At 39.7% G+C, this 23601-nt stretch overlaps 1 protein-coding gene across 3 annotated transcripts in view; it reads right to left on the bottom strand.

Annotated features, from left to right (window-relative positions):
* Positions 1-6161, bottom strand: part of DMXL1 (Dmx like 1) — a 127889-nt gene extending 121728 nt beyond the window's left edge. For all 3 annotated transcript variants that reach the window (XM_088023239.1, XM_028103551.2, XM_028103552.2), the window contains exon 1: positions 5635-6161. In XM_088023239.1, coding sequence (XP_087879365.1) covers positions 5635-5721 — 87 coding nt within the window. In that variant the 5' untranslated portion in view covers positions 5722-6161. The remainder of the gene's footprint in view (positions 1-5634) is intronic.
* Between the last annotated feature and the right edge of the window lie 17440 nt (positions 6162-23601).

Genomic DNA, 23601 nt, shown 5'->3' with positions numbered 1-23601 from the left:
ACACCTTAAACAATGATATATGTCAATTATATCTCAATAAAGCTGGGAAAAAAAGACATAAATCTATACAGATAATCCAATCTGAGTATCATTCAAAAACCACTTAAAATAGACACATCTTCTTATGCATAGTTCTAGAAGACTATTAAAATTAATTCAATCTTCTCTGTAGGTTATACAACATGATGAGGTAAAAAGCATGGAAGTATACCAAGCACTCTCCCCACAAAAAACAGGGAAAACAGCTTTAAAGTGGCCAAGTATGTACCACTGAATTCTTTATATAATCCATCAATGTGGTTTAAATAAAAACGTAAGAAGTAATATGATACATAGTATTTCTAAACCCAAATCTAAAACTAGTTTGACAGATTTTTCTAAAATAAATTCTCAAAATCTGCCTTCAAGGTGTCCTGACTATATTGTATAACATTATCAAAACAGTAAGAACAGCACTGATTTATCTTATCAAATAAACTACCATGCTATTTGGTACTCAAAATTAATGTGCATTTACTGATCATTGATACATTAGCTGCTTCTGTCAAGAGATCTGTAATCAGAACAATCTATTACTAACCAATGACAACGAAATTAACAAGTGAAAATTCTTTTATTAGGTACCTGTAATATTAGGTTTACTAATTTTGAGACTAAACAAGATGCACAGGAAGACCTGAATTCATGTATGTGCTATCAAGCATATAATCATGATTTTTTACTTGAAATTGTGACAGAAAACCTTCTCAAATATTCTAAATTTCAAAAATTACCCAAGGCTGTAACAGCTCATATTCGAACTTGGAAGTATTGTGATGTCTGTAAAACACCTGGATTTCTTGTTTTCACTGTTCTGTTTTAACCAACCATACCAGGTAAATACTCCAAGGAATTTCTTCCTGGTATAATTCCTGGTTAAATGACTTGAATTGTAAAATGTTGTAATTAACATTTTTCTCATTTTTAAACATATAATGTTAAAATTTAGTATTGCTTCAATAATCTTAAAGGTACCTTAATACTATTTAAAACATAGCATTTTAAAATAGGCCACTTTTTAAAAAGAAGTCTAATGTACTGGTGATGGCATATGAGAACCACAAAAATCTTTTTTCCAGATTTGATAAATAGTATCAAACTTTCCCCTCCTGTATTCTCTCCACTTACAAAGACCCATAAGCCCCCTCCAAAAAAAACCAGACAACCAAAAAACCCCTTTCTATTCTCCCACCTATAAAAGTTTCCCTAGAGTGAACAAAACAAAAAGCTAAACTAAAGGATGCTTACCATGACAGAAAGAGGAGAAAGAATGCTAATTCAGCCTCCATTTCTCTACCAACAACCAGATAGCTGCAGTCAGTCTTTTGACTTCTAATCTGGGTCCCCTGGCTGTGAACACTGGGCTAATACAAAAAAAGGGAGCCTGGAGCTCTAACATGTTCGCTCTCTCTCTCCTATAGCAAAGATGTTTAAATTCCAAACTAGAGACAGGAAGTCCTAAATATTAACATAGTCTGTCTCTTATAAATTAACTCCCTTTCCATTTCATTTCAACACTAACTATAAAGTATGAAATGAAAAGAAAAAAAATCTATTGTATATTAAAGCACATATGTCATCAGTATGCACAGGAATACTAGAAAATCTAGATTCAAATTAAGTGTGCCTCTTTTTAACTATTTGTCTTTCATAAACAAAATATTTTTTATTCTAAAAACAAAAGTTGTCAACAGATCAGGACCAGTTTACTCTCATATTTTCACTCTAAAAATGTAGGAAATTAACAAGGAAAAAAGACAGGGAAGCATTCAGGTAAAGAAAGAAAAAATAAAGAATTTTTGCTTAGTGTACAGGAAAACCGTTGCTCACCTGATATTGAGGATAAAATGTACAACAAGTGAAAAAAGTTTAAAGGAAATTTAATAGAGAAGTATTTTATTTGGACTCAAATCTAAATTATTAAAGCTATTTTAAAACACAGAGACTTTTAATTATATTTCAGTAAGGCTTCTTTAACTACTATTCTTCAATTCAACCAGTATTTATGTGCCAAGGATTAGAATGAGTAAAACTTTAATTTTTATAATTGACATTTTTGAGGGGTTTACATATATTAAACAATGAACTTAGAACTTAGCACATTTTCATGTAACAACCCAATGAATAGGTACCACTTTGGCCCCATTTTACAGATGAGAAAAAAAGGAATTTAAAAGAACTTACTCATAGATGTACAACTAACTATAAGGGATGAGGCTGGAAATCAAATCCAAGTAATAACTCTATTAACAGGAGTCACCAATACCTTAATCACTGTTCTAGATGGTCATAATGAAACCACGGGAGACACAAGGCAATACTGGTTAATGATATAATGAAAGTACAAATAAAGTGCCTTGACAGGATAAGAGATATGGTCACTGCCTACTGTGAGTTCTCATACTAACAGGGAAGTCAAAATATTTCATGCCAGCTTAAGTAGTAAAAGTGTTATCTAATACTTAGACAAACAAATTGTATTAGTAAGTACGTATTTTAAAATCTAGAATCCATGAGAGCTGGCATTCAATTTCATTTCCATTTAAAACCTGTCAGACTTCCTTTGGAAAAGAGGATCTCATCTCTTTTAATCTTTCAAAACAACAGGTAAGTTACCAGCAAACATGAGAAGGGAGGAATTGCAAACACAGGATGTCTTCACAAAAGGCATGAAGTACCAGGAGAAATAAAATCATTTTGCAAAGGGGTCTCCAAGAGGAAGATCTCATATCCCTCCCTGAATTCAAACTGAAATCTAGAGATTTTTTTTTTAATTCTGTACTTACAATCTACCATTAATGTTTGCTATCTTCCTATCAAAGAAGTCAAAAATCAGAAGAGATTAAAAACAGAATTCAGGGAGTAAACAATAAATAGATCTGCTTTTTAACATAAAAAAACAGGCAATTTCTTTTTTTTTTTTTAAGACTTTATTTATTTATTTGACAGAGAGAGACACAGCGAGAGAGGGAACACAAGCAGGGGGAGTGGGAGAGGGAGAAGCAGGCTTCCCGCCAAGCCGGGAGCCCGATGCGGGGCTCGATCCCAGGACCCTGGGATCATGACCTGAGCCGAAGGCAGACGCTTAACGACTGAGTCACCCAGGCGCCCCCAAACCAGGCAATTTCAAGAGAGATAAATTTAAGATGTATATGGTGTTGAGGAAACTAAAGGCAAGAAACTTGTTTTGTTATAAAATTAGCAACTTAATGTTAAAGTGCCAAGGATGGATTGGGTACAAAGTAAGAAGATGATTGTTAATCCTTAAACTACCACCCAAATTAGAGAACTAGGATCTCTCTATACTAAAGAAATGAAAAATTTACTTTAATTTACTAGAATCCTTCCTGAGATCTGGGAGAAATCTGCAGTAGGCTTGGTAGAAGATTCACGTCTGGTCTCCGGAGGGGCACCTGGGTGGCGCAAGCTCCGGGTGGACAGACTGAGTCCCACCGCCCCCACCCCCTAGCTCCGCGCTCAGGGCGGAGTCTGCTTAAGACTCTCACTCCCTCTCCTTATGCCCCTGCCCCCTGCACGCGCAGCTCTCTCGCGCTCTCTCACTCTGAGAGGTAAATAAATCTTAAAAAAAAAAATCTGGTCAATGGAAATAGATTTTAAAATAAGGTCGCAGAAGAAGCAACGTTATGGTGTAGAATAACCGCATATAGTCTCTGGTATATTAGCTCATCTCTTCTTTAAAATAACATGGGGGGCACCTGGGTGGCTCAGGTGGTTAAGCGACTGCCTTCGGCTCAGGTCATGATCCTGGAGTCCCGGGATCGAGTCCCGGGATCGAGTCCCGCATCCGGCTCCCTGCTCAGCAGGGAGTGTGCTTCCCCCTCTGACCCTCCCCGCTCTCATGTGCGCTCGCTCGCTCGCTCTTTCTGTCTCGAATAAATAAAATCTAAAATAAATAAATAAAATAAAATAACATGGAGACATTCACCAAGGTTTTATATACATTTAGAGGGGTCATCCAAGTGTATAAATGGGCCAGTATATTGTATGTACTTTGAAGTTCACACTATGGCATAGATCCCGAAAGCCTTCTTAGAAAAAGTTGTTAGAATTCACATTGGAGAAAGCACTCATAACTTTAGGAGATATTACCATCCTATAATCTCCCACTAGGAAAACCCCCTTGGGATGCTGCTTATTTCTTCCATTTCTTCCATCTTTAATAGCAAGAGCAGAGAGCAGTGTCCAGCTATAGGGAGTTTGTAGTAGCTCCCTGAGGCCCTCAGAGTTCACTCTTCCCCTGAGTATTCAGGCTAGATTAACATCTAGCATCAGAATCTCAAAATTGCTAGCGTCAAATGTAAGCTAAGGTGTGCATGAATCTCTCCAGAGTGGAGGTACAGACGCTCTCTGAGAGCGAAATACTTAGTTGTCACAGATCTAAAAGCACAGTTCAGGTATGGAATTCCTATACGATGTTAAATAATTACTTTATTTAACCTAAGATTTATTCTGACTGACAAAGACCACAAAATAATTCATAAGTAAAAGAGAAGAAAACCTGGGGGATCTGTGAAGCTGTTTACTTTGTTTCATTTGCTTACCTAAAATTAAGTTTTACTTTTAATCATAACTAAGAGATAACAACACAAGTTGTAGCAAATATCCTCTGCATTATAAATATGTTTAGACAAAGGAATTCAAAGGCCAGTGGGGGTGGTACTTACTTACAGTCTGAAATTATTTATATTTATTATATATACATTAAATTATTATTATCATTATTAAAAACTATAGTTAAAGCAGAAAATGCCACTACACTGCTAAGTAGCCAGAAGTTTGGGGCCTTCTTCCTTCCAATATCTGAGGAAGACCAATGAAAAACGAGCAATATTCAGTAAATCTTAACCTGGAACTACCACTACACACCAGAGGAGTTTTACTGAAAAACTGTAATGTAACTTTTAGTAATTAACGTGAGCAATCTAAAATAAACAAAAAGTTCCCCAGGATTTCTAAACTGTTACATATGGAATTCAAAGGACGACAAAAGTGAATTACTTACGAAAAATATTTTTTCCTTTCTAAAGTTATTCCCCGGTGAATATGAAGAAAAGTAAATGAAAACACTGTTTTCACTGTATTACTCGGCGCTAGATATTGAGAGCAAACAATCAGTAATTGTCTTAAAACAATCTGTAATCTTTTAATTACAAAGATGCTTGATCTTAAATTAGTATAAAGAAATTAAACCAATCCCAACTGTTTCTACATTTGACAACTTAAGCCTACGAAAAGCCCCCATACACATTACAACAATTATTTCTGGGTAAACGATTTTGATAAACCATCCCAGTCCAAGGACGTCAGACTAGAAACTTTAAAAAAAAAATCCTACCAAACATTTTAACTTCCGACTCAGTGCCTTGATGACGAACATGTTTCTACCTCCTTCGCTCTCAAAAGCCAGGTCCTCCCGGGCCTAGGGGCGGGGACCTTCGTGGGGGACCTGGGGACCCCAGTGCGGGCGACCAAGCGTTCTTGGCCTCGGCCCCGTGATTCGTGATTCTGGGCCGATCCCGGCTGACTCAGGGGCGCGGACCTGCCACGGGCGACGCGGGAGCCTCCCTCACTCACCGTGAAGCGCTGGTCGCCGACGCTGCCCACGGAGAAGCAGTGGTCGCCAGGGTTCACAGCCCCGGTCAGCACCTGGTGCAGGTTCATGTCTGCGCCTTAGTCCAGCAACGGACGCCGCGTCCGGCTCATGCCCAGGGTCAGCTACCGCTTCCCTCCCTCCTTCCCTCAGGGGCGGCGGCCGCTGTGGGGCGGCGACGGCGGCAGCGATAGGCGCCAGGAGCCGCTCAGCTGGGGCCCGCAGTTCATCCCGAGCCCTGGCGGGCAAGGCCCGGAGGGGGCGGGCCGCGGAGAGCGCGCAGCGCTGCGCTCCTCCGCGCACCTGTCACAGCCCGCGGGGGCCCAGGTGAAGCTCCAGGTGGACTCAAGGGCCGAGACCCGAGGCCGACTGCCTCGAGGAGGGCCGCGCAGTCCACACACTTCTTCTCGGCTCCGGGTGGCTGGTCCAGGCGGAGCCCCAGTGGCGCAGGCAGCACGCGCAAGCCTTCCCTGCCTGACCTGTCCCTTCCCGGCTCCGGTGCCCGCCACCCCCACTGGCCTTTGCCGCTCGCTACGCGTCGCTAGGGCCCCAGCCGAAATATCGCGAGACTTCCCGCGGCGAAGAGGGGTACTGCGGTAAAGGACTCACTTTTTCACCACAGTTTACAGATCAGCAAGTGGATAAGAAAACGCCTCGTCTAGTCAGATGCTGGCCAATCCCGAGCTCTAGTCCACCTAGGGCCCCGCCCACCACTGAGGACAGGCCAGTCGCTTTGAGACTGGTGAGAGAGTCTGTGGGTTTGAGCGCTGCACAGAAGGACCCCAGCAGAAACACAATGAGTCTAGAATGAGGTAAGAAGTAGTCGAATTATGCTTTAGGTTAGGGCTTAATCCGTCGGGCCAGAAAGCTGGAAAGGGAGAAATGCATTATAAATGGAGGTGCAATGTCCTCCGTCCTAGTAGAGACTACAAGTCCCAACAAGCACCGCTCCCCCAGGCGGCCCTTGGGGACTCCAAATAGACGCGACCCTTCTAGGGTCTCTGTCCCGGCGTGATAGTTTTCTCCAGCCTTACGCATCCTTCCGACTCGCCACACAGGGTGATTTTGAAAGACTTAAATACTCGACAAGTGTTAAAATGAAGTGTTTTCACCTCAGTTGTCCTGAACATAGGTTTTGAAGTAGTGCTGATAATAATACTGCACCAGCCCTACGTTGAGCGTTTGTTTCGGGAAAAAAAAACAAAACAAAAAAACCCACACAAACAAAAACCTAAGGATTCCAAAATGATTAGTGTCACAGTTACAACTGCTAGATACTCTCAGTGTATTTTGACACAAGTTTTGTGGTATTATCGATAAAGATGTTTCTGTTTCCTTCCCTATATTTTATACGGACGGTCCTCCCTAGCGCCGTCACTGTTCCACTGTAGGTGTTGAATAAATGCGAAACGGATGAATGTAAATAAGGAACTCTCCACCTGAAAAAAGTAGTTTGCTAAAAATAGCTTAATTGATTTTTATATACTTTTCTTGTGGTTAAAAAAAAAAACACCTTCACACCAATACTTGGATGGGAGGAGTATTAATTTTATCCTTTGCCAAAATTTTTTGCAATAAAAAGTTACTTTAAAAACAAGTTTAAGAGCCATCTCCGTTTTTTTATTTGAAAGTTGTAAATGAATTCCATTATTTATCCCAGTCTCTTTATAAAAATAAGGGACTTAAAACTTAGTTTTTTAAAAAAACTATTTTATTGAGGTCTAACATACTTACAACTTAATTTCTGTTTTAATTATTAATCTTCAAATCATATTCGGAGTGGCTTTAATTTTATATTTTAGATTCTAAATGGAGTTTTTTCTGTGTCCCACATAAATTGTACCTGGCCCAACGTGTTTACTCATTCTATCCTGCCCAGTTTTTGGTTTTTAAGGGCATGCAGTATAGCAGAATAAAAGAAACTGAGTGACCTAGTAGTTAGGAAATCTGAGATCTACTTCTGGTCTCACATTAGCTGTGTGACCTTGGAACTTTAAGACTCATTTTCCTCATCTGTAAAATCAGCAAGTTTAACCTATCAACAACATTTTGCTTGGCATTTTCATTCCTGCAACTCAGGACATCTGTTAGTTTTTCTTAAATTCCTTCAGCCTTGAGTTAGACTACCTGAGTTTGAATCCTAGCCTTACCACTCACTTAGGTTATTTAATCTCTCTGTGCTTTACTTTCCTTATATATAAGCAAGAGATAGTAGTAGACTTTCTTCATATAATCATCATGAGGATTAAATAAGAACAGTGTTTGGCACATAGAGTTCAATAGATGTTAGCTGTTATTATTATTATCATTGTTACTAAATAAACCTAACCTTTTAACATATAGTTACTCTTTCTAAGGTTTTCCAAAAGGTATCAAACCCCGGTCCAAATCAAACTTCCCAGGGATGCTTGAGACTGCCACAAATGTTCTGAGGACATTCTAGTCTATCTAAAACTATAGCACTATGATACCTAATGGAAATCCAGGGTATTCCTTTACTTCTTATTCATAAGAAATACTCCTACTACTTTATTAAATTTCCCATTAAACAACCTGTTTGATATATAGCAGATAAACTGTTTTATTGAAACAGCTAAATGCTAGTAATTTATCTTTTTTTCTTCCACTGCGACTCCTGCTTACTGTCTGGTTTTATACAGCCCTGAGCTAACATGGTTTTTACATTTTTAAATGGTTGAAAATAGCAATAGGAGAATAATATTTCATGAAAAGTGAAAATTACATAAAGGTCACATGTCCATAAATAAAATTATATTGGGATACAGCCATACATAATCATTGAGGTATTATCTATGGCTGTTTTCACACCACAAATGCAGAGTTGAATACAATTAACCATTGAACAATGCAGGAGAAGTTCTAGTCTCAAAGGGGAAGGGGGACTTGAATTAGACTCAGGGGGTGGTGACAGTGTAAAGAACAGCAAACAAGCTGTTTGAGACCCGGGGGGGAAAAAAGGAGCATATAGGACGCCCACTCAGATCGAGAAGTGTTCATGCCTGTTCTTCCCTCTCTGATTCCTGAAATCCTTGTCATTATGCTCCTCCCCGCCACCTTCATCCTAAACTCATTAATATAAATCCCCGTCCTCCCAGTTCCTGTGCCACGGGAGCCACCAATAGGGGCTTCGGTCCCCGCTGCCAACACTCAGTAGATGAGGGAGATTGGAAGTAAACAGAGTCCCTCATCCTATAACTAAGACTGAATCAGGGGAACTGTGTTGCTGGAATTTCACACAAGCATTTGGAACTTACTGTTCGGTAAAAATAAGATGAGGGTGTCTGTGCATCTAAGACACTGACTGTCCCAGGAACCTGTCTGGACTGGCAACAGCAACCTTGCTGTAGCAAAATCTATCACGGTCTTTACAGGCCAAATAGATATTTGAGCAATGAAATAGGACCCTAGCCATCATTTGTAATATTGTTACTATAGAAACATTAATTCTAGTACCTCTAAAATTTGGAGATTGCCATTAAAGACTCCTGGCTCACACTCACTTGCTCAGCTGAAGAGTTCTCTACCCATAAGCACTTAAAGGGCAGTTATTTATAAAAGCTACTGTTCCTTAAACACCCAGTCTACACTCTCTTAGGTATTTTATTTACTTCATTTAAATCGCAACAAACACTATATTACAAATGAAGACATCTAAAAAGAGACTAAATACTGCCCAATGTCATGTTAGATTTGGATCATATCACCACCCAAGGATTGGAACTCAGACTTTGTAGGCTGCAAAGGCCCTCTTAAGTGTTTTCCAAAGACCCCTGAATCTCAAAGTGAATTCAGTCAGAGTCTACCACTTAACCTCCTTGCTGACAATGTGAGAGGAGACAGGGAAGGTGAGATGACTTCTTTAAGTTGGCTCTTCAGTGATTTTTCCAGGAGAAAGAACCATCTTCCCCAAATACTTTTCTCTTCCCCTTCCTAAAGATGGAAGAAAAGCTGACCTCCTTACCTTGACCCACTCCCAAACTAGAAACACCATAGTTTGTTGAAAGATAAACAGCTCCAGCCAAGAGACTCCTGATACTTTGCTACCACTAAGGGAAAGGTTGTGGGGTGGGAACGGGCATACTAGGGTTTGGATTCATTTCCCACCTCCTTCTGCTTTGCTCACATTTCTTTTCTCTCTCAGCAAATGCCAGAGAACAAAAACACAAGAACAGGAAACATTAACAGCAAGATCAACCTCCAACTGGGCCGCACCCAAGCCCTCTCCCTGGACAGGCCACACCAGAAGGCTGTAGGGAAGAGGCACGGTACTCCCTGCTCAGATGGGGGTTGGTGTGGGGGAGGGGCAAAATGAATAAATTAGAATAAATTAACAAGTTGCAAGGAATGCAACTTTTTGCTGGGAAGGCCACTTCTCTCCAACACACAAGAGAGTTGATGCGGGGAGGCAGGGGTCATCTCCAAAGGTCACTACAGTAGGGGTAAGAGCAGTGGGGGCAGAAGTCTGCTCTTCCTCCACATTCTTCCCAAACAGAGCAGAAGAATTAAGAATGGAGGGAGAAGAGACACACAAAAGGAAAAGGTAGAATCTTCCAATTAGGTAGATATTCACTTGGTTAAAGGCAAATACTTAACTAGGAAAGTCTTGAAATTATGAGTAAGTCACACACATACCTCAGTTGTGGCTTTCATCTGACTATGACTCTCCTTATGCCTATTGGAGTTTTCATTAGGGGGAAGTAGAAGTCGGGAGATGTAATTTTGCTCTCTCTCCCTTTCTCTGCCATTGTGGTATGTGCAGTTGACCCTTTGCTGTGTCTTCTCACAAGACTTTCAGGATCAAACAATTCCTGGCCAAGAAACAAAAATGGAGTTGTCCGATTTTCCAATGGATTTGGATGAAAATTGGTAGTAGAATCAGGTACAACTCCAAGAGGAGACTTTGGAGAACATTTTCAGGTCTCTAAGGAATCACACATGAGATGGTGCTCACTTAGGCTGCTTCAAGATCACTTACATCTTACTATATCACTGAAAATATCACTACCATCTGGACAGCTGGACATGTTTTATTGGGAGTATGCCTCTTCTCTTTATTTTTATGTTTCTGCACTAATAGGTTGACTTAGTAATAAATATGTAGGACCTTTTGTTTGGGAAAAAAAGGGGAGGTGTAGAAAGGAGAAGCAAGACAACAGCAGGGAGTTTTGTTTATCCAGGAACAACCTGAGGTCACTGGACTCTGGAAAAGTAATAAAGAAAAGGGACTATCGCAATCAAGATCCCAGCGAGTGATTTTGTGGATATTGGCAAATTGATTCTAGTTTTATAGTGAGGAAAAAGACACACAACCAGCAAACACAATATTGAAGGAGAAGAAAAAAGCTGGGGGACTGACACTAGCCAATTTTAAGACTTACTATAAAGCTCCAGTAATCCAGACAATGTGGTATTGGCAAAAGAATAGACAAACAAATCAATGGAACAGAAGAGAGAGCCCAGAAATAGACCCACATAAATATAGTCAACTGATCTTTGACAAAGAAGCAAAGGCAATACAGTGAAGCAAAGATAGTCTTTGCAACAAATGGTGCTAGAAAAACTGGACAACCATGTACAAAAAATTAATCTTGACACAGACCTAAAACCTTAACAAAAACTAACTCAAAAATGGATCACAGACCTAAGCATAAAACACAAAACTATAAAATTCCTAGAAGATAACATAAGAGAAAACCCAGATGCCCTTGGGTTCGATGTTACTTCTTAGATACAACACCAAGGGCATGATCCATGAAAGAAACAATGGATAAGGTGGACTTTATTAAAGTAAAAACTTTTGCTTGCTCTGTGAAAGACATATCAACAGAATGAGAAGACAAATCATAGACTGGGGGAAAATATATGCAAAAAAAATCTAAAAAAGGACTGTTATCCAAAATATACAACAAACTATTAAAACTCAACAATAAGAGAACAAACAACCTGAGATATTACTATGCATCTATTAGAATGGCTAAAATCTGAAACACTGACAACACCAAATGCTGGTGAGGATATGAAGCAACAGGAACTCCATTCATTGTTGGTGGGACTGCAAATTGGTAGTCACAGTGGAAAATAGTTCGGTGGTTTCTTACAAACAAAATATACTCTTGCATATGATCCAGCAGTCATGCTCCTTAGTATTTACCCAAAGGAGTTGAAAACTCATGTCCACATAAAATCCTGCACATAAATGTTTATAACAATGTTACTTATAATTGCCAAAACAAGGAAGGAACACCGACATATTCTGGAAGCAAAGAAAAGAGATGTATGCAGAAGGGGGAAAAAGAGTTTTTTTCCCCAATTAGAGTATAAACAGAGCTTGTCAGGAACTATGCTTGCACTCAATCATGTATGTGTTATAGAATAACTGATGAGTAAATGGGTAAATAAACTGTGGTATATGCAGACAATGGAACATTATTCAGTGCTAAAAAGAAATTAGGTATTAAGCCATGATGAGTCATGGAGGAATCTTTTTTTTTTAAGATTTTATTTTTGTACTTGTTAGAGCACACAGGGGGAACAACAGGCAGAGAGAGAAGCAGGCTCCCTGCTGAGCAAGGAGCCCAATGCAGAACTCAGTCTGAGGACCCTGGGATCATGACCTGAGCCAAAGGCTCAGGTTTTGGTTTTCTTCAGAATGTCATATAGTTGGAAGGATACAATGTGTAGCCTTTTCAGATTGGCTTCTTTCACCTAGTGATATATATTTAAGATTTCTCCATGACTGGGATGCCTGCTGAGCCACCCTAGCTGAAAAGGTGAGAAGAGATAGGGAAGGTAAATTAACGAACAAAAATGTTGGGAATGTTTCTCAAGTGTGGGAAGGAATAACTACAAAACACCAAAATATTCTGGAAGCAAAGAAAACAGAAGGTGTGTGCAGAGCGGGGAGAAAGGTTTTTCCCCAATTACAGTATAAATGAAGCTTGTCAGGAACTATGCTTACGCTCAATCATGTATGTGGTATGGACTAACTGATGAGGCAGAACATGAAATTTTCCAGCAAAAGAAACTGCCAGCTTCTTTTCTGCCTCAGACAACATAGCCAAGTACCCTTGAAGCAATATGTGTCTAGGTAAGAAGCACTAAAGTGGCCCCTTTAATTATGCAATATAAGTGAGGCTATTTCTGCATAAAGATGGGAGAGTAATGCTGGGTCATGCACCATCCACCAATATATATAAACTAAATAAATACATTATATATATACTTAATAAATATATATTTGAAAACAGTAAAACTTTTGTCAGCAACAACCACATTAGGAAAGCAACACAACCCCATGAGATAAACCAAAAAAAAAAAAAATGCCCACCTGCACAAGTCCAAGATTCTGCTCAGGCTTCGTGTGGCTTTACTTGCCTCTCCAAGAAGTAATCCTTGAAAGTTACAGACAAATCATAAGAATCCTCACAAATAATCCCAAATTTAGAAAGAAGTGGACTGAGAGCATATCCTTATTTTTACCCCTTCTGCCTAGGGAAGTAGAAATAGGTGCTAGAGAGAGATGGATGAAATGAGAAGTGAGCATAACCTCACTGCCTCTCCGTGGTCAATGCTTGGGCTCCAGGGTCCTACACCAAAGTGGGGGGAATGGCAGGGACAGTTCTCATGACAATGGGATCACAAACTTGGCAAGCATCAGAAAGCACATTCAAAGTAGATGACAGAAATCTACAAAATCCCACCAGATTACGTGCCCTTAATCACTGGGCAGTCCTGCCTCACCTTAGGTTCACTGGCTACAGTAATTGACTCAGGAATGGACTCGAGCTGAGTCAGTCAGAATCCTTCTCTGGGATTTTTCTGCTGCAGCTAGCAGGGAACACTTGCATTTTTTTTTTTTAAGATTTTTTTTATTTGAGAGTGAGAGAAAAAGAGCACAAGGAGGGGGGAAGGGGCAGAGGGAGAGGGACAAGCAGACTCCCCACTGAGCATGGGGCCCCCCCTGGGCTCATCCCAGGACCCTGAGATCATGACCTGAGCTGAAGGCAGACTCTTAACCGACTGTTAACCGCCACAACTTAACCGCCACCCAGGCGCCCCAGAACTCTTGCATTTTTTAAAAGAAAGGACCACGGTCCCTGACCAGAGATGATGATTGAGTGTTTTAGGGAAGAATGGAGAGAGAAAAGTAGAGCTAGTTCTATTTTTGACCAGAACGATGAGGATGTCATGACAACCTCACTCGAACTCTTGGTTCAGTCCAGCATCATGCCTATCTTGCCCAATTATGTGATCCCCAAATCTTCCCTACCTTTTCTTTTTTCCTAAATGGGTTTGAGTTTTAATTCTGTTTCTTCACTTGGAATCCCAAGATTAATATGCAATAACTTACAGCCCAACAAGCAAGAGAGTTCCAATTTTCCTGAATTGTCAGAAAATATTAACATGTGAAGCAGCAGAGAGAAGAACATCAGACAGGAAAAAAGCCAAGAAGAATATCATTCCTGAAAAGTGTTCTATATATAACTCTACATAACTTGGCACAATTGCTGCAGGTAGGATTTTTAAAAAATAAAAGTATAGACACCAGGTAGAAAATTAATTCCACAGAAAAAATCTGGCAGAGCTCTGAATAAATAGAAGAAAGCAGAGATGAATTGACTTCATGTGTTGATTTTTCCTTTTCTTTATAGCAAAGAAACAGAGAACCTTTTTGAGAAGGAAATTCCGTAAGCAGCATTCTAAAAACCCTCATTTCTGTGCCTGAAATTACAAATGGTCAGAGTACTTTTCTTTCCCTGTGTTCTGAAAGAACACTGCCATATTCTCAGTGCAGAGGCTTTTGATTATAGTTCTTAGATCAAAAGCATCCAGAGAGAGCACGTGCTCCAAGTTGTAAACAGTGCTTTAATTAAAGCACATCTATCTGAATCAATAATGGATTTTCAGCAGATAGGGTCTTTTGCTTCCTGAATCTTAAGAACTTGAGGTAGATAAAAGAAATGTTTTTTTGCTATATATGAAAAAGTCACTTTTGCTGTGTATAGTTCTGAAAAACAATCTCACCAAGTTTGTGTTCTCAAAAATGAAATTAAAAAATAGTATAGGATGGCATTTCTACATGTTTCTTTCTCCTGTATATAATGAACTTGGGTGTCTAAAATGGTACATTTGTTTGCTTAGAACATTTTCATCCTGGAGAAGAAGGGGTAAGAGATTTTCAAAGTTTCTCATAGAAGCGTAGGAATAGAGACAGGCTGCTGATTAACAGAGTTGGGTGACTCATGAAATGGCATTTTACTAATGTAGTGAAAAATGGGGAGAAAATAGCAGGACAAGCCTTTTTAGGTGGGTAAGGCCAAGACTGATTTTAGTGTTTGAATTTAAAGTAATCATAGGACATCCAAGGTAAGAGACAGAGAGATGGGATTGTAGCTCAGGAATGCAAAATTGGGAGATATTCAGTAAGTGTCAAGAGTTGACCCTCAGAAAGGGAGGTGGTTTCCAGGAAGAGAAGGGGAAGAAAGCCAGCAGTGGAGAACAAAGAACTAAAGCTTAGTGACTACGCAGTAGTGGTCGGGGTCAACTCCTCTAATGCAGTCAGGTGGGTGGGAGGGTCATGTAGGAACCATAGGAGGAACTTTAAGAAGTGTGGTATTTGAAAAAGAAGGAAAAGTATGCTGTTCAGAGTGTAAAAAGAAGTCGAGTCCAAGAAGAGAGCATTGGATTAGGATATTGGGAGGTCATTAGTGAACTTCAGGAACTCACAAGGAGGTTGTAAGGAGGCGTTGGCTGGCAACAGTATCTATAAATTGTCTTTGCCTTTGTATCTACTCATTGTCCTTTTCTTAAGCTGGGTGCTGAGAGTGGAAAACTATGAAGAAAATCACAAGGCTCTGGGGTACTTGGGTGGCTCAGTTGGTTAAACGTCTGCCTTCAGCTCAAGTCATGATCTCAGGGTCCTGGGATCGAGCCCCTCGATAGGCTTCCTGCTCAGTGGGGAGTCTGCTTCTCCCTCTCCCTCAGCCCCCTGCCTACCCCCCTCCCCACCACTCATGCTCCTTCTCTCACTCTCTATCTTAAATAAATGAATAAAATCTTAAAAAAATAAAAAAAATTTAAGGCTCTGAAGAATTAGGCCACCATGAGCAACTCAATCTTCCAGCCAACCCTTGAATTTAAACTGGCTACTGGCAGCTCTTGAATAGATAAAGACAGACTATCTTTCTTTATCTTTCCTTCCTTCCTTCTTTCTTTCCTTCCCCCCTTCCTTCCATGCTTCTTTTAAAAATTAGTTAGTTAGTTAGTTAGTTAGTTTGTTAAGGATTAAGAAGTGTTCGAACTTCCCTGGTATCTAGAAGGTTCTGACAATGAGAGGTGCTGACTGGAGAATACCTGGACTAAAGTAGATAAAAGGGCAATAGTTTCCTAGGCTTCAGAGAACAAGTCCTTTCTGGCTCTGGCTCTGGACCACCATCCTGAAGAGTCTAATTAGTTTGCTTCTCTGACCTTGATTGCTACCTTGGGAAGAGGCTTTAAAGCCCGTTCAGTTTTCTAAGCTTGCCAAGCCCTGAAGTCTCAGTCTAGTCAGCAAGCGCCTTGCCCAGACCTCTTGCTGGCTGACCACATGGCTTAGCTAACCCCATTTGTGTCACACCCTCTCCTTATGCCTCCTTCAGAAAACCCTATCTAAGAACTAATTCCTTACACAAATAGAAAGATTTAAAAGATTTTTGATGAAGTAAAGACCAATGATATAAGGAATCAAGGGTGGAGGGGTTGGACTTGGAAATGGTAAATATAGAGATAAAGACCTTTAGCTAGAGAAGGTGGAGGTAAAGTAAGAAAGGTTCAACTTGATAGTCTTCAAGTCTTTCTGCAAAGTAGGATGCAAATTCTTCTTGAAGAAGGAGCATGAATTATACAGCATGTGAATTATATCTTGTAAACCTATTTTAAAAAGGGATGAATGTACCCAAAGAAATGGAAAGACATTCCATGCTCATGTGCTGAAAGAACAAATATTGTCCATACTACACACACACACAAAATATCCACACTACACAAAGCAGTCTACACATTCAGTGCAATCCCTATCAAAATGCCAACAGCATTTTTCATGGAGCTAGAACAATCCTAAAATTTGTATGAAACCACAAAAGGCCCTGAATAGCCAAAGCAATCTTGAAAAAGAAAAGCAAAGCTGGAGGCATCATAATTCCAGACTTGATGTTATATTACAAAGCTGTAGTAATGAAAACAGTATGGTACTGACACAAAAACATAGACATGGATTAATGGCACAGATTAGAAAATCCAGAAATTAAACCACAATTATATGGTCAATTAATCTTCAGCCAAGCAGGAAAGACTATCATGGGAAAAAGACAGTCTCTTCAACAAAGGATGTTGGGAAAACTGGACAGCAACGTGCAAAAGAATGAAAGTGGACCACTTTCTTATACCAAAGAGAAAAATAAATTCAAAGTGGATTAAAGACCTAAATGTGAGACCTGAAAACATAAAAATCCTAGAAAGCACAGGCAGTAATTTCTCTAACATCAACCATAGCAACTTTTTTCTAGATAGGTCCCCTGAGGCAAGGGAAGCAAAAGCAAAAATAAACTGTTTGGACTAGAACAAAACAAAAAGCTTCTACACAGTGAAGAAAACAGTCAACAAAACTAAAAGGCAACCTATAGAATGGGAGAAGATATTTGCAAATGAATATCTGATACAGGGTTAAAGAACTTCATAACTCAACAAAGAACTTATAAAACTCAGCACCCCAAAAACAAATAACCCAATTTAAAAATGGGCAGAAGACATGAACAGACATTTCTCCAAAGAAGACCTCTAGATGGCCAACAGACACATGAAAAGATGCTCATCATCACTTGGAATCAGGGAAATACAAGTCAAAACTACAAAGAGATATCACCTCACACCTGTCAGAATGGCTAAAACCAAAAACACCAGACACAACAAGTTTTGGTGAAGATGTAGAGATAAAGGAACCCTCTTGCGCTATTGGTGGGAATGCAAACTGGTACAGCCACTCTGGAAAACACTATGGAGATTCCTCAAAAAGTTTAAAAAATGGAACTACCTTGAGATCTAGCAATTGCACTTCTGGGTATTTACTCAAAGAATACAAAAACAATAATTCCAAAGGATACATGCACCTCTATGTTTATAGCAGCATTATTTACAATAACCAAGTTGTGGAAGCAGCCAAGTGTCTATCGATTGATGGTTGAGTAAAGTAGAAGTTCCTCAAGAAGTTAAAAATAGAGCTACCCTATGACTCAGCTATTGCACTACTAGGCATTTACCCCAAAAATACAAATGTAGTGATCCGAAGGGGCACCTGCACACCAATATTTATAGCAGCAATGTCCATAATAGCCAAACTGTGAAGGGATCCCAGAGGCCCATCAACAGGTGAATGAATAAAGAAGATGTGGTATACATACACAGACACACAGACACACAGACACACAGACACACACACAGACACAGACACACACACACACACACACACACACACACATATACACACACACAAGAATATTACTCAGTCATCAAAAAGGATGAAATCTTACCATTTACATCAATGGGGATGGAACTGGAGGGTATTATAAGCTGAGTGAAATAAGTCAGTAAGAGAAAGACAATTATCATATGGTTTCACTCATATGTGGAATATAAGAAATAGTGCAGAGGATCATAGGGGAAGGGAGGGAAAATTGAATGGGAAGAAATCAGAGAGGGAGACAAACCATGAGAGATTCTCAACTATAGGAAAAAAACTGAGAGTTGCTGGAGGGGAGGTGGCTCAGTCATTGGGCGTCTGCCTTCGGCTCAGGTCATGATCCCAGGGTCCTGGGATCGAGCCCCGCACCTGGCTCCCTGCTCGGCAGGAAGCCTGCTTCTCCCTCTCCCACTCCCCCTGCTTGTGTTCCTTCTCTCGCTGTCTCTCTCTGTCAAATAAATAAAATCTTAAAAAAAAAAAAAACTAAGGTAAAGCTCAAAAGCTGAAGACTAAAATTTGAGGAAAAATAGCACACTTGAATAGCAAAAAAATTTTCAAACACCAAAACATAAGTCTATGAAAATGTTATGAAAAGAAATCTGATTAATATAGCTTTGTGTTTGGGATTCCACTGCTTTTGGTAGGACTACAGTTCCCTTATAGAACAGCTAACTTTTCCTAGAATTCTCCTTTATTACCTCTAGAATAGATGCCTAAAGGGCCAAGAGCCTGCATGTTTCTACTCGGACAAGTTAACCAGGAGTGTCTTTAACAACCACTGGTAATAATTGTATTTATTTTTCTTTCCATCTTAATTTTGAATTGGGTCACATTTCGCATCTCTGTACTTCTCAAGGAGGTTTTAAGTACAATGCTATAGATCCTAAATGAAAATGAAAATGAAAATGAAAAATCTTAATATTTGGAGAAATGTAACCTAATTCTCAGACCCTGGATCCCTGCATAGGTCAAAAACCTAGAGAAACAAAACAACTGTTTTTCATTCAAACCATGACTGAGTCATATGTTGTGGAGCTGTACTCCTAATTATGAGTTGGGTGGGAGGGAGGGGCAGAGGGAGAGTGGGCAGACTCCCCACTGAGCAGAGAGCCCAATGTGGGGCTTGATTGCAGGACCCTGAGATCATGACCTGAGCTGGAGGCAGCTGCTTAACCGACTGAGCCACCCAGGTGCCCCTGAAATAACAATGTCTTTAAACTGTGTGTTAAAAGCAGCTGTATGACTTAACTAAGTCCTTGGTAGTGAAACCTCTGCTTTGGGAACCCAAACATGAACAGAACTTTTGCAAGTTAAAATGAGCCCTTCAACAGCCTTCCACTGTGGTTTGTTTAATCACAGTGACCACAGCAGCTCAACTAGTAGACAGAGGCAACCTGTTTTGGGGGCCTTCTTTAACTCCAATGTTCCTTCATGCCGTACAATCTTTGGTTTTCACTGAAAACACACCACATTTCTAAGTAAATAAGCTTAACTCCTAGGAAATCCTATTACTTTCTCTGTTACATATTTCTGATCATTGTTATAATACTTTAAATCCTGCTACTTTCCTTTCATTGCCCGAAAAAGAGGAAACTCATGACTGTCTAACCTCTGTTTGTGAAATCCACATCCTGAATAGATTTATTAGAAGTCTAATTAGAAAATGCAGACTTAACCTTGTTTTTTTGATGAGTTGTATTTTAAAACTAAAATAGAAAAATGTTAGGTAAAATGCACTGCATAAAACAAACTCACTTCGGCTCTAGAATATAACCCTTTACCAGAAGGAAAAAATTTGCTCAGATGTCAGAACTCCTTGTGCTCAGTAGAGTTTGTTGGCTAGATAAGAGTGTGAACATTTACAAGGATAGTAGATATACTTTTGTGGTAGTCCTTGAAGTGCTCTGGAGACAAAGAGAATTCTTCACCTCAGAAGGAATCCAATTAAGGATGGCCAGCAACTTAAAGAATTTTGAACATCATGTTTCCTAAGAAGATAGCTATCATAAAACTAGGAGCTCATACAAATGTGAAAGGAAATGCTCTGGCACTCAACTAAGATCCTAGCCTTCATGATACACTTCAAAAAACTCAATCTTTGGAGAGGTTTTGAAGAATCTGATATAGAAAGTCAGCATTCAACAGAGCTTACAGTCCAGCCAGGTAAGAGAAACATTTAAGTTAGAAAATACAATACGGGATATAGGCACTATGAAGAAATAACATGTGGGCAAAGTTTTAGGGAGAAGGAATATGGAGGAAATGGTCAGTTCAAACAAGGAAGGAGAGTCATAATGGATCTGGAACGGTTGCTCAGAGGAAGCTACCCTTGAGGTAAGTCTTTGGGAGATGAGGATATAATGGGGACATGGAGTGCTTTCTAGACAAAGTTAGCAGCTTGAGCAAAGGTTATGAAATGGCTTGACCAGTCCAGGGACTGGGAAACATCTTGGAGTGGCTAGAGCAGTTGAGTGACATATAAGAGATGACATGTATATTGTGGAAAATGTGTACCTTGATTCCTGCCTCAAATAAAGCTATTTAGAGGAAAGTAATTGGGTAAATGCATAATTTTAATATTAATAAAGCATTTTACCTGAAAAGCTTCTATTTTCACAATTATAAATATATCTTTATCCTGATAGTTGTACTCATTTTTTAACTGAACTTAATCAGCTTTTAAAATTATGTCACATGCAAAATTCTACTGATACCCTTTCTCCCACTACAATCTAGTTGCTGCAAATATTTGAAACTTCATTCTGGATGAATATAAATTTGTGCAAATGGATCTACTTTTAACCAGATACTATTCAATTGGAAAAGATGCCATTCAATTGGAAAAGTCATGTTCTAATATTCAGGTGCACAAAGTAATTTACAGGCCTGGCCAGTCAATATTCTGTTTGTATATGTATCTGTGTCTTTGTATGTATCTGTTTATGTGTACCTACAAGTATCATTTCTATTTATTTAGTATCCTTTATGACCTGAAACCAACATTCCAGGCTACCATCTAATGGTTTTCTACTTATTATTGTGAAGTAACAGTGTTGTTAGTAAACACTCTACATGGAGAGAACTGAACCAGCTGAAACCACAGTTCAATGTCCTTACTCAGTGGGTTTTTATTTAGAGCATAAGCAATGTAGACCCTAATGACAGGCACAGGAGCATGTCATGTCCTTTTTATCTTTTCCCTTCTTTGGGGTTCAGGTTTATAACGTTAAGCTCATAATCATACTTCCTGGTTCAGGATACATTGCCATCGTTTATACAGTCCTCTCCCCAACGCTTCCCTTTTTTTAAAATTTTAAGCAAGGGGAATATTTCTACCTGTGTGCTTCCTTTTTCCAGGGTTCAGATGGAAATGAAGTCCGAGGAGTGAGAGAGACCAGGGTTTGGATCTTAGGTAAATGATCGAACCTCTCTGAGACTCCATTTTCTCACCTATAAAATGGGAATGATAGCAACTAACTCATCGTGGGATTGTTATGGGAACGGATTATGCACCCAGAGTACTTATTAGTATAGTGTCTGGAACATGGTAGATGCTCAATACATTTTTGCTAATGTTTAATAACTGTCAGTGGCATTAGAACCTTGAATATGGACAAATTGCTCTGCAGGCTAGGAATATCAATTACCAATATGCTATGTCACTTTAAGTAAGTCACTTTGCCAAACTGTTACTTCCATTTCTGCAACTAAGGAAGAGAAATGACATTGCAATTATTTGTAAATACGATTATGAAATTTTAAAGCACTAAATAAATGTTAATTTATGTTGCCTCATTAAAATCTGTAGTTATGGGGTGCCTGGGTGGCTGAGTGGGTTAAGTGTCTGTCTTTAGCTCGGGTCATGATCCTGGAGTCGCAGGATGGAGTCCTGCATCGGGCTCCCTGCTCAGCGAGGAGTCTGCTTCTCCCTCTGCTTCTCACCCCACTCTCATGCTCTCTCTCCCTCTCTCTCTCTTAAATAATAAAAATAAATAAAATCTTTTAAAAAATCTGTAGTTAAGTTTAGAATCCTGAAGATAAGTAAAATTAATATTTTGTATTGATAGTGGACCTTCCACTCAGGTGTTATTAAGATGTTTCAAAGATAAACAAATGTAGAGCATTCAGCCCAAGGTTATGGACTCCATAAGATAGGAGGAGCATTTTTTTTTAAGAGTTTATCTATTTATTCATGATAGACAGAGAGAGAGAGAGAGAGGCAGAGGGAGAAGCAGGTTCCCAAGGAGCAGGGAGCCTGATGCGGGACTCGATCCCAGGACCCTGCAATCATGACCTGAGCCGAAGGCAGACGCTTAACCATCTGAGCCACCCAGGCGCCCTTTTTTTTTTTTTTTTTTTTTTTTGCTAGAGAGAGACACAGAGAGGGAACACAAGCAGGGGCAGTGGGAGAGGGAGAAACAGGCTTCCTGCTGAGCAGGGAGCCCAATGTGGGGCTCGATCCCAGGACCCTGGGATCATGACCTGAGCCGAAGGCAGACACTTAACAACTGAGCCACCCAGGTGCCCCGAGGAGCAGACATTCTGTAACTGATGGGCAATGACAGAAGAAACTTATCTTCTCTGAAGAATTTCATGTTTATTCCTATACAGTGAATAGTGAACCCTCAGTGAACCCTATCAGCTGCTCCATTAGGAAGTGGGTGGCGCTGATGACAAGGTCTTCAGTGGGAGCTGATTCTGTGGGTCTCTAGACCTCTTGAGTAACTATGGCCATTCCTCTCCCCTACAATGTTTAATTCTGACTTAAATTTAGCTCTTCCAAAGGATTAGCCACAAAGAAGGAAATGTTATGCTGTAAAAGTAATGGAACTCTTTTCACTGAAGGGCTGTATAGAGCAGTGATTTCTATCCTTAGAGCCAGACTGCCTGGGTTTGAATCCTGGCTTTGGTGCTCATGAGCAGTGTAAACTTAGCATGTTAGGGCTTAAATAGCACCTACTTCATGAATTAGACCAGCACCTAAAATCATGCTAGAGGCTCAGCTAATATTAGCTGTTAGTTCTATGGCTTTTTTTTTTTTTTTTTTATGTATGCCTAACAGGAATGTGATTTGTCTAAAAGGTAAAACAGGAGGATGAAGTTGGTTTAACTTGAAATAACTTATATGAGCAGACACCATCAAGATACCAATGTGAATCACTCCATAGTCACATAAATAACACGGGTTTCTTCCTCATCGCTAAAATTCCAAAAGGTAGTACAGTACAGAGAATAAGTGCATAGGCTTTTAAGTCAGTCATGACACTTACTATGTGTCCTTGCCTTAGTTTCTCCCTTTGTAAAATACCTCCTGCATGGAGTCTTTCTGAGGTATAGAAGAGACAATGCCAGTGAAGTGATTAGCGCGGTTTCTGACAAACAGTAAACAGTATTATGTTATCAATAATAAATGTCAGTGGTGGTTGTTATTTTAAGT

Source organism: Eumetopias jubatus, unplaced genomic scaffold (genome assembly GCF_037043125.1).
Source record: "Eumetopias jubatus isolate StellerSeaLion01/CBP00866 unplaced genomic scaffold, mEumJub1_p1.0 scaffold_5, whole genome shotgun sequence".
NCBI classification, from domain to species: Eukaryota; Metazoa; Chordata; class Mammalia; order Carnivora; family Otariidae; genus Eumetopias; species Eumetopias jubatus.
This window is presented reverse-complemented; position numbering and strand designations above follow the sequence as displayed.